Source organism: Salmo salar, chromosome 17 (genome assembly GCF_965601325.2).
Source record: "Salmo salar chromosome 17, fSalSal1, whole genome shotgun sequence".
In the NCBI taxonomy this organism is placed as follows: domain Eukaryota; kingdom Metazoa; phylum Chordata; class Actinopteri; order Salmoniformes; family Salmonidae; genus Salmo; species Salmo salar.
Window position 1 is genome coordinate 57,904,440 of NC_138307.1, and position 12,179 is coordinate 57,916,618.

Here is a 12,179-nt window from a genome sequence, read left to right on the forward strand (position 1 = left end):
GTCATAAACAGCGCAATGCATTGCGAAGGGCTGCTGGCAAAACGCACGAAAGTGCGGTTTGAATGAACGCTTACGAGCCTGCTGCTGCCTACCACCGCTCAGTCAGACTGCTATATCAAATCATAGACTTAATTATAACATAATACACAGAAATACGAGCCTTAGGTCATTAATATGGTCGAATCCGGAAACTATCATCTCGAAAACAAAACGTTTTTCCTGTCAGTGAAATACGGAACCGTTCCGTATTTTATCTAACGGGTGGCATCCCTAAGTTCAAATATTCCTGTTATATTGTACAACCTTCAATGTTATGTCATAATTACGTAAAATTCTGGCAAATTAGTTCGCAACGAGCCAGGCGGCCCAAACTGTTGCATATACCCTGACTCTGCGTGCAATGAATGCAAAATGACACAATTTCACCTGGTTAATATTGCCTGCTAACCTGGATTTCTTTTAGCTAAATATACAGGTTTAAAAATATATACTTCTGTGTATTGATTTTAAGAAAGGCGTGGATGTTTATGGTTGGAGCAACGTGTACCTTAGCGATTATATGCAACGCAGGACAGGCAAGATAAACTAGTAGTATCATCAACCATGTGTAGTTAACTAGTGATTATGATTGATTGATTGTTTTTTATAAGATAAGTTTAATGCTAGCTAGCAACTTACCTTGGCTTCTTAATGCATTCGCGTAACAGGCAGGCTCCTCGTGAAGTGCAATGTAAAGCAGGTGGTTAGAGCGTTGGACTAGTTAACCGTAAGGTTGCAAGATTGAATCCCCGTGCTGACAAGGTAAAAATCTGTCGTTCTGCCCCTGAACAAGGCAGTTAACCCACCGTTCCTAGTCCGTCATTGAAAATAAGAATGTGTTCTTAACTGACTTGCCTAGTTAAATAAAGGTAAAAAATAAATACAAATAAATAAATACAGATTTCCGATTGTTATGAGAACTTGAAATCGGCCCTAATTAATCGGCCGTTCCGATTAATCGGTCGACCTCTACAGTCAACTTAGTGTCTGTCAACTTTTGACCCATTGGAATTGTGATACAGTGAATTATAAGTGAAATAATCTGTCTGTAAACAAAGTAGATGTCTTAACCGACTTGCCAAAACTATAGTTTGTTAACAATAAATTTGTGGAGTGGTTGAAAAACTAGTTTTAATGACTCCAACCTAAGTGTATGTAAACTTCCGACTTCAACTGTATGTGTGATGTGGTTGGGTATAGGTAGACACATGTTTGTGTTTTACATCTAGTTTGGGCAAATGAATATAGTTTTGAAGCAATGCTAATAGCATGCCCAGTGTTATGCCACGTGTGGTTAGCCTACAGTTTTTTTTTTTTTTGCTGTTACCCTGACAATTGGGTGACATCGGGCTAGTGTATGTGTTTGTATATTTGGACACACAATGGTGCGACAGCACACACACAGGCTCCATTTAGAACTTTGGCGTACCGCAAACGGCAAAGTTTTATTTCACTTTCAGTCCTTACTCAGTAGGCATTCATCTTTTTGTTCACTTTTTCATTCTATTAATTTCAAGGCATGATTTGACATGGCCTTGGTGCACTTCGTGATTGCCTTTATAGATCCTTTTTTCCCAATATGTAATGCGGTAAGGTGAATAGAGGCAGCACTCTCAGCCTGGTCGTCTCCAGGTCTGGCCTTGGGACGTGTTGATTGGCTGAACACAGGCAGGCTGAGAGGCGGATGAACAAAGTGAAGTGTGAGGCACTGAGTTCAAGGACAAAGGACAGGAAATGACTTCTCCTCCAACCAGGCTTCCCATTAGAACCATGCAGCTTCAGTACCTTTGAGATAAGAAACGGCAACGAGTGTTAACTTGGAGGGAGAGAGGAGCAGAGAGCAAAAGAACACTACTTGTTATAAAGACAAGTCTTGGACTAGAAACTACTAGACTCTAAAAGAGAGGAGCAGAATATTATATATTGTCTATTGTCATACGGTTCTTTACAGTCATCCAGACTCATTCTTTAACAGGAGTTGTGATGAATACAGACAGATACTTTACAGATAGACGACACAGGAAGACACAGTGTTATTATGTTAACTGAGAGGGATGTTATTTTAAAGTCTGTTGTTTTTGATGATGCTGTTGTCCAGAAGACGGGCTCTGAGTCTGATTGGATGAATGCATGATCCTTCTTTTATAGACTTAATCTACAGTTGAATCATCATGGACAGACAGGTTATATACAGATTGACAACATGTTGTCCCTAACCTGTGAGTGAGCGAGACCAGTTCTCTCCTTTGTTCTTTCAGTGACGTTTTCCAGTGTTTTTCAGAAGCCTAATGTATGATTAATACCTTTCAGCAGGGAAAATGACAGCTTTCTTTTCTAATACTCTTATGACCTCTGTGATGGATGGATGGATGGAGAGAAAGATAGGGACAGCTGTTTGACGGGTGGTAGAGAGCAGGAGTGAAGGGGAAAGCGGAGAACCGGGTAATTTCCGCTCAGGCAAAGCACTAGACCGACCGGGACATTTTAATCGCAGCGGGAGAGGGAAATGACCTGCCGTTCTACGCAGCCGTCGCCACAGGGCACTGCCATGTGAAGAGGAAGCGGTTGAGACTGGCAGAGGTGGATGAGGGAAGGGTGAAAGGTCAGGGATGTAGGGGGTCTAACCAGGGAAAAGAGGAGTAGGAGTGGACAGGGTGAGTAAAAGAGTGAGGAATGGGGAGGAGGATGGGGTGACTCGCTGGAAGTGCAAAGGTTCAGGGATGTATGTTTTCCTCAAGCAGCCCAGTAGCCTGAAGGAAGGGGCTTGTCCAGGAGTATTCTGTAGGCACGAGGAGTCGCAGCAGTCCAAGCAACACAACAAACACAATAATTCTGAACGAGCCTCCAACCCCTTACAAACACGGAGTCACGGATGCCAGTGCCATTCCCCGAGCACGAAAGAGTCTAATTGCGTTTAGCTTAAGCGCTGCCCCTGTTGAATACTAATATGGGCGCTGGGGGGTTCAGTGTGTTACTGCTGCCAACACTGGGCTTTACTATGGGAAGACTCAAGACCCAGAATTCCATTCCACTGAACCATGGAAAAATTCAGTGGGGGGGGGAAATGTTATGTTTTTCCAGACAGTTGTCCCCCTGCTGTCCCTTCTCCCGCTCTGTGTGCCATTGTCAGCAAATGGCGGCATGCCTTTCACTGTGACAGACAGTTACACACCACCCTGTCATAAAAATTCCGGCCGGCTCGATAAGAGCGTCGTTTGTTCGGACATATTGGAATTCCGGACGAGCCAAGGGAGGAATTGGGGAAGAATCAAAGTGGAATACTTCCTGTCGGGAATACATACTGAAAAAGTGAAAGATAAGAGAAAAAAAAAAAGATTTAAAACTGTAAAACTACCCTTCTCTTGGGACGCTTGTACTTAAGTGGAGGCGAAGCAGCAGATCTCATTGGTGGAGAGGGTTGAAAAGCTGTATCCTCATTGGTGGTTGCTGCTCTGCCATTCTGGTGAATGGAGAGAATTTACGTCATGTCTCACACCAGCTCAGTAAACACAGTAGCACACACAGAGTATCTACAATAGCCTCTTTCACTAAGAACACAGTATTGTGTTCTGTCTTGTGCTGTGCATGGAGCAATGTATTTATTCTCACACTGACATGGCCGGCAAGCTGCCTCAAGCTGTGTAAAAATAGATTTACAGAAAATGTGTTCAGTGCTCTGTTTATTCTCAATCTCCACGTGAGTCCAATGTGTCTGAGGCGCACACACACACACACACACACACACACACACACACACACACACACACACACACACACACACACACACACACAACTTGTCTTTCTAATGTGCATTTGGCTGGCAGCTCAGTGCAGGTACATCAAAGCAGGTGAAATGCCAATTGGTCCGTCGCCTGGAAAGATTCACTGTCTTTTTCCATCAGGACTTGACCGGAACAAAGTGTACCAGAATATTTTTACATCAGGAAGGATGATTTAGTACCTGGCTTTTGCTAATAGAAAACCTCAGATACACAGTATATTCTGGCTGACCGCATTCCATCACAAGAACTACCTGTTATTGGTCAACTCATAGAACCAATGGGGCTCTTTCATAAATCTGAACTAGACCTTTTAGTTTTCCACTATTTTTCCACTATTACCACAGCGCTTCAAACCATGAACACACACACACACACACACACACACACACATATATATATATATATTTTGTTCCAGATTTGTTAATGTGTTTTCCTGTATTTTGAGCTTCCCATTGGCTGCTGAATCAGGAAGTGGCAGTGTGTGTGTGTGGAGTGACTGTTTGTCGGACCTTTACATTCGACCGGTCAGCTCATACAGTCATCTGATGAGGATACCAAGGATTGTAAATGGAGGAAACTCACCTGGTTGAGTGGTAAAGGAGGTGTGTGCGCACGTCTTTGTTCGGCGCCCTCAGCATCCTGGTCACGCGTGACAGTTTCTCGCTAATCGTCCGTCTGGGGCATAATAGCTGACGTGCGCACGCACCGCGTGTGGCTCAACTCAGTGGCTCAACTCAGTGGCTCAACTCAAAGTGGCTCAACTCAACAGCTCTCAAACAAACACACACACACACACACACACACACACACACACACACACACACACACTACTGCTCTCAAACATCCTCTTAGCTGTGTATGATAGACTCCACCCCTGGGGAGTCCTGCTGGTTACACCAGTGTGACTCAGACATGGCCCCCAGTGTAGGCCAGGCTTTAACCTTTGACCCCTGGCTCAGTGTGGGGCCAGAGAACTGAACCATTTAGTGTTTGATAGTAGTGAAAAGGTACAGCACGACCACTTCGTCTGTATTGGCCTTCACTGAGCCTACTGGGACCACAATACAAAGGTTGACATTTGAACTCTTCTCCTCTCCTTTTCTTCCATCTATCTTCCTCTTCTTCTACCTTCCTCTCTCTCATCCCCCCCTCGGTTTTCTCTGGCAGCGTCTGGTACAGAGCAGGATGCTGTGCTGAGGCTTGAGAAGGAGAGGGCTGAGATCGTCTCCAAATATGACAAGGTAAGAACCCCTCCGCTAATGAAGGACAGTAAATCACCTGCAGCATTGAATGTTTGTCGGTCAGTACCAGACAGAAGCTGGGATAACAATATTTCGAGGAGGTTTCCAGAGATTTGTGCTTTGTTTTCTTGTCATAAAATTGTCATATTTGTCAGACTGATGGTGAAAAGTGTGTGTGTGTGTGTGGCACCTCTTTCCATTGCCTGTGGCATCATCACTATAGCCAGCCGTCGTGCCTGGTTTTATAAATTAGCCTTTTTAATTTAGTCCAGCGGGCAGTATAATCAAGCCCGCTTGTTAAGAGAGGAGCAGTGAGGGAGGGATGGAGTGCAGGAGAGAGGCGGGCATTCTGACACAGAGTTTAATTATGTTTTGATGTTTGACCCTGATCACAAGAGGAGTCCATTTTCTCTCGTTGGCGAGCCAGAACGAGTCCAATCAAAACCAATTCAGTTTCATAATGACAGTGTCGGGGGGGGGGGGGGGGGGGCGACCCTGGAAGGGAGACTGTTATCAAAACAAAGATGGAGTTCATGCTCTCACTACAGACCTCAACGTTTTCTATCAATGGGGTTTCATTCAAGGGTACGATGGCGTACGGCCTATCCCTCCTGTTTCCTTTGACTACAGGAGAATACCGGAAGAAACATTCTATACACTCTCAAACTGGGACAGAGGCAGTCAGACACCAGAGACATGGAAAGCTTGACAAAGTGAAACCCTGAACAGAATCATGCTCCAATTCTGCTATGACATTGATTTTACACAGCTGTCTTGTGCGTGCGTCCCTGTGTCTATACGCAGATACCACATGACATGGGCTTTAGACACAGTCTGTGTCTCCACTGACATCTCTTCTAGGCTCTGTGTGTGTTCGGCCTGAGGTTGGATGTAAGAACAATCTATTCATCCCAGATGTGTCTTTTTGATGTATTTATATACATGTTACCCTGTTTCTGCTGTGTGGGGGAGCTGGGTTAAGTTAGGACAGGATTTCCAGTAAACAGAGGGAGTGCGGGAAGGAGACATCCAGCTGGTCTTCAGTCTAGCCTTGCAGACCTCAGCCAATGCTCGCTCTCTTTTTCTATTCATCACCTCTTTTGACTTAAAAAAAAATGTTAACATTTATTTAACTAGGCAAGTCAGTTAAGAACAAATTCTTATTTACAATGACGGCCTACCGGGGAACAGTGGGTTAACTGTCATGTTCAGGGGCAGAACGACAGATGTTTACCTTGTCAGCTCAGGGGATTAGATCTAGCAACCTTTCGGTTACTGGCCCAACGCTCTAACCACTAGGCTACCTGCCGCCCCTCTATTTCAGTCTCCCAGATGTTCTCTCTTGCTTTCCTTTGTATTTGTTTCTCTATACAATCCTTCCATCTTCACAATTTATTTTCATTTTCTCATTATCTTCCCTTTGCTCTCATGCATTCTCCACTCCCATTTTCAATGTTGACTTTCTTTCTATTGTCTGAATTCAACAGCCTCTCCTCTGCCTTGAGTCAGGCTGTGAGTCAGGGTGCGTCTGCCTAACTCTTCATTTCACACCTGTTAGCAGCAGGGCTAGGCTCTCTAGCACAGCCAAGCATAGCATGTACACACACACACACACACACACACACACACACACACACACACACACACACACACTCACTCACTCACTCACTCACTCACTCACTGAAGGGGAGCAGGGAGGACTGGAGTTGCCCATCCCTGCTCCAGACTGTCTGAGGGTAAATATACTGAACAAAAATATAAACACAACATGCAACAATTTCAAAGATTTTACTGAGTTACAGTTCATCTAAGGAAATCAGTCTATTGAAATAAATCCATTAGGCCCTAATCTATGGATTTCACATGACTGGGAATACAGATATGCATCTGTTGGTCACAGATGGTGACTGGAACACGCTGTCGTACACATCGATCCAGAGCACTCTGTTCACAACGTTGACATCAGCAAACCGCTCTTCCACACAATGCCATAAACATGGTCTGCGGTTGTTAGTCCGTATGGACGTACTGCCAAATTCTCAAACTACTTTGGAGGCGGCTTATGGTAGAAACATTTACATTAAATTCTCTGGCAACAGCACTAGTGGACATTTCTTGCAGTCCGCATGCCAATTGCACAACTTGAGACATCTGTGGCATTTTGTTGTGTGATAAAACGGCACATTTTTAGCGGCCTTTTTTTGTCCCCAACACAAGGTGCACCTGTGTAATTATAATGCTGTTTAATCAACTTCTTGATATGCCACACCTGTCAGGTGGATGGATTATCTTGGCAAAGGAGAAATGTCCGCAAACAGGGATGTAAACAAATTTGTGCACACAATTTGGGAGAAATAAGCTTATTCTGTGCGTATGGAAAATGATCCCAGACATTTATTTCAGCTCATGAAACATGGGACCAACACTTTACATGTTGCTTTATATTTTTGTTCAGTGTGAATAACAGATGTTCATGTTCTGTCTCTATTGTAATAGTGTCGATGTTTACAAAGTATGTAGCCATTCTGTTCTGTATAGGCATTCAGTTACTTTACTTCTTAACATTCAAAGTATCTCATTGGTATTCTTTCTCATTTGTGCTGCATTCAAAGTAAACAAATGTTCCCCAAGGATGTTTTTTTTTTTTTAAGCACAAATGCATTTCAAACTACTTGTTATTCATTGCTTTACCCATAAGGCTCTTTGATTGCAGGGAAAAGAGGGCGCCACTGTGGAACCCTGGGAGGATGCAAGCTTCCACCTGTACAAAGTAATTGACCGCTTCGGCTTCGTACAGTAAGAGCGCACACACACACACACACACACACACACACACACACACACACACACACACACACACACCCTTAGGTGATCAATTCATTACACATGGCAAATAAACTTTGAAATGTGAATCATTCACACACACCACAATCTTCCCCCTTGTTTGTGTTCTGATATTTAACTTCAGTAAAAGCTTCAAAGAACACTAGTTTAAAATAGTACCATTGTCTTGAAGTAGGAGAAAGTGACTCTCTATACAGCTTAGTGTTGAGTATAAGCCCCTCTCTATATCCTGGTGTGTTTGTGTGGCTTTGGCATGGCCAGCAGTGGGGTTGCATGGCTCTTATACAACACTGTTCTTAGGCAGTTATAACAGTTATATATAGGCTGGCACATGTGGGCTGGTCCAGGCAGGAAGCTGCAGGGTTAGCCACAATCACAAGGCATCAGTGTAGGAGCTCAGGCCCAGGGCCAGTCACGGTATAGGAGAGAGATGGAGAGGTTATAGTCGGAGAGAGGGAAGGATGGAGAGGTTGAGGCTTGGGTGAAGGCTACGGTCTGGGAGAGAGAGGGATGGAAAGAGAGCAGATGGGGGCTTGGCTGAAGGTTATGGTTGTGGCCTAATGCCAGGACTGTGGACTGGTTAGGACACAGAGCTGGGGCCCATGGTTAAGACAGTAGAGATGAGGCCTCCAGCTCCATTAAATAGCCTATGAAGGAGAGCCCTTTCTATGTCATACTGACTAGGTGTGACGACGACAATGAGGGAGAAAAGAAGGGAATTCCCCATTTACAGGCAGACACCGACAAACTGACTGCAAACTCCCTGTGCTTCCTGTATGAGTTAAAGGCCAGGTTCAGGGGTCAGGGCAGTCCCGGGACAGAGACACAGGAAGTGGAGGATGGGACCCAGGCTCTGTTCCCTTCCATGAAGTCATCACAGATCTGACCTGATCACAGGTCTGACCAATGTTGGATTGGTTAAAGCAATGGAGAGGAAACCTTACTTTCACTTGCCCAGTCATGGACAGATTAGTTAATGTTACTAAAACAAGGAAGGATGCATTTTGAGAGTATTGGAACAGGCCCCCACCATGGGGAAATCCCGTTTTTCTGATCTAAGCCAGTGGGCTGAGTGGCACAGAGAGAACTGTTCGTTTCATAGTGTAGCTGACGGATAGCCATAGAGGCATTGAAACTGGGACAGGACAGTAGCCAGAATGGAGGAATGTTTTAATGTGTTATTTCCTGTTTGCTTGGCTGCTGACGTGTAATGTTCCCTCCCTTTGATGAGTGTTAGGGAAGGTTAAACGAGCTCTGGCAGCTACGGCATTTATTTCTTTAATGACTCCACTTCCTCTGGAAAGAATCTTTGAGTGGCCCGTATTCACGTTGAGACATATCATCTTGAGGATCCATCTTGTCCGTCTTCACCACGTATGAGGGAGATGAGTTGGACAGAGAGACGGCCTACTAACATTCCACCCCTCTACCAAATGTGTAATGTTCTGAAAGGCCCAGACCAGCAAAGCCTTAGCTAAGCCCATGGTCAAACAATGATTGATACCTTGCATATTTTCAAAGCAAGAATGTGTCTAAAATATAAACCAACGCTGTGTAATACTAAAGCTTGTTTGTTTTCTCCTCTCCAGTGAGAATGACCTTCCGTCCTACGACTCGGTGGAAGAGAAGGTGAGCGACCATGTTTCAGACCCTCAGGGCTAACTACATGTCTCCCATCCCACATGTCTATGCCGCTGTAAAATGGCCTTCACAGATGAGAAAGAACAAAATATCTTTCACACACATAACGATTACTATTACTGCTATGAATAGAACTCTGGTTGCTGAAAATGTATTAGTTCTTTCCTTTTCAGAATCCTAACATTTTGTAGTCTTCTACTGTAGCTTATAATGAGTTTCATAATGTTCTGAGCTGATGTTTAGATTGCATTCTAATTTCACTGTAACCATTGCCTCATGCTACATCATAAAATGTATGATACTGCATATTTGTCTGCATATACAGTTCCTCCAGAGTTTTGGTAATGAGGAAGTGTTAACATGCCACTTCCTGTGTCCCCTCAGCAAAAACACATAGAGGTAGAAAGGACCTCAAAATGGCTGAAGATGATGAAGAGCTGGGACAAGTATAAGAACAGTGAAAAGGTACGATCTCTCTCTTCCTCCCTCACCATCTCTCCCCCTTCTTGCAGTCTCTCTTAAAATATCTCATTCCCACATTCCTGATGTCAAATATTACATTCCACATTCTTCTCCTCCACTCTTCGTGCCTCGCATCTCTTCTTCTCTTTGGTGAACAAATATTAGTGAGTCTCTCCCTGAAGAGCATTTATAGGGGTCCGGTCTCTGTAATGGCTGTCTTTGTTAGTGCCTGAGTTTGGGGTCTTCTTTATGATAGGTGTTGGACCCTCGGGCATTCAGTTCTGACGTCCTTCAGTTGTACGCTGAGGTGGTTCCAGCGAGAATTGGAGATTTGTCTTTAAATGAACCTTTGGCTAGGGGAATGTTTTAGCCTTGTTCTCTCTCTTTCTCTGGTTTCAAGAATTGCATGACAAGCAACAACCACCAAGGACTTGTTGTTTCTCCCCCCCACCTCCCCTTTAGGGTTATCCGTATTCTGTCAGTCCGTGCTCCGCTCGTTTCTCTCGGCTGGTTAAACGGGTTACGGTTGATGGCTCTCTTTGTTTCCTGTGCTGCTGAAAACAATGGAATACTAATGCAGTCTTAAGGTTCTAGCGTCTGTAGGGCAGGTTCTAGCGTATGTAGGGCAGGTTCTAGCGTCTGTAGGGCAGGTTCTAGCGTCTGTAGGGCAGGTTCTAGCGTCTGTAGGGCAGGTTCTAGCGTCTGTAGGGCAGGTTCTAGCATCTGTAGGGCAGGTTCTAGCGTCTGTAGGGCAGGTTCTAGCGTCTGTAGGGCAGGTGTAATCTGTAGATCTACTTAAAATCTGTTGTAGTGCAGAGCCTGGGTCAGGTGTTGTTGTGACAGTCAATTGATGGTACAGATAGAGGACTGTGGAGTGCAGCGAGCAGGAGAGACCTCTACACTGAAGAGACATTAGATCTCATATACACACACACACACACACACACACACACACTAGAGGTCGACCGATTATGATTTTCCAACGCCGATACCGATAATTCAACAACGATACCGATTTTTTTTTAATTATTATTATTATTTTTTTAATATATATATATATATATATTGTAATAATGACAATTACAACAATACTGAATGAACACTTATTTTAACTTAATATAATACATCAATAAAATCAATTTAGCTTCAAATAAATAATGAAACATGTTCAATTTGGTTTAAATAATGCAAAAACAGAGTGTTGGAGAAGAAAGTAAAAGTGCAATATGTGCCATGTAAAAAAGCTAACGTTTTTTATTTCCTTGCTCAGAACATGAAAACATATGAAAGCTGGTGGTTCCTTTTAACATGAGTCTTCAATATTCGCAGATAAGAAGTTTTAGGTTGTAGTTATTATAGGAATTATAGGACTATTTCTCTCTATACGATTTGTATTTCATATACCTTTGACTATTGGATGTTCTTATAGGCACTTTAGTATTGCCAGTGTAACAGTATAGCTTCCGTCCCTCTCCTCGCTCCTACCTGGGCTCAAACCAGGAACATATTGACAACAGCCACCCTCGAAGCAGCGTTACCCATGCAGAGCAAGGGGAACAACCACTCCAAGTCTCAGAGCGAGTGACGTTTGAAACGCTATTAGCGCGCACCCGGCTAACTAGCTAGCCATTTCACATCGGTTACACCAGCCTCATCTTGGGAGTTGATAGGCTTGAAGTCATAAACAGCGCAATGCATTGCGAAGGGCTGCTGGCAAAACGCACGAAAGGGCTGTTTTGAATGAATGCTTACGAGCCTGCTGCTGCCTACCACCGCTCAGTCAGACTGCTCTATCAAATCATAGACTTAATTATAATATAATAAACACACAGAAATACGAGCCTTAGGTCATTAATATGGTCGAATCCGGAAACTATCATCTCGAAAACAAAACGTTTTTCCTGTCAGTGAAATACGGAACCGTTCCGTATTTTATCTAACTGGTGGCATCCCTAAGTCTAAATATTCCTGTTACATTGCACAACCTTCAATGTTATGTCATAGTTACGTAAAATTCTGGCAAATTAGTTCGCAACGAGCCAGGCGGCCCAAACTGTTGCATATACCCTGACTCTGCGTGCAATGAACGCTAGAGATGTGACACAATTTCATGTTAGCAGTCAATATTAACTAAATATGCAGGCAAATCGGTGGCCAAAAATACCGATTA

At 43.8% G+C, this 12,179-nt stretch overlaps 1 protein-coding gene across 3 annotated transcripts in view; it reads left to right on the forward strand.

The window, feature by feature from the left end:
• LOC106576214 (USP6 N-terminal-like protein) overlaps positions 1 to 12,179 on the forward strand; it is a 94,055-nt gene that overhangs the window by 58,063 nt on the left and 23,813 nt on the right. For all 3 annotated transcript variants that reach the window (XM_014153223.3, XM_014153221.3, XM_014153222.3), the window contains 4 exons: positions 4,989 to 5,062; positions 7,776 to 7,858; positions 9,496 to 9,535; positions 9,932 to 10,012. In XM_014153223.3, coding sequence (XP_014008698.1) covers positions 4,989 to 5,062; positions 7,776 to 7,858; positions 9,496 to 9,535; positions 9,932 to 10,012 — 278 coding nt within the window. The remainder of the gene's footprint in view (positions 1 to 4,988; positions 5,063 to 7,775; positions 7,859 to 9,495; positions 9,536 to 9,931; positions 10,013 to 12,179) is intronic.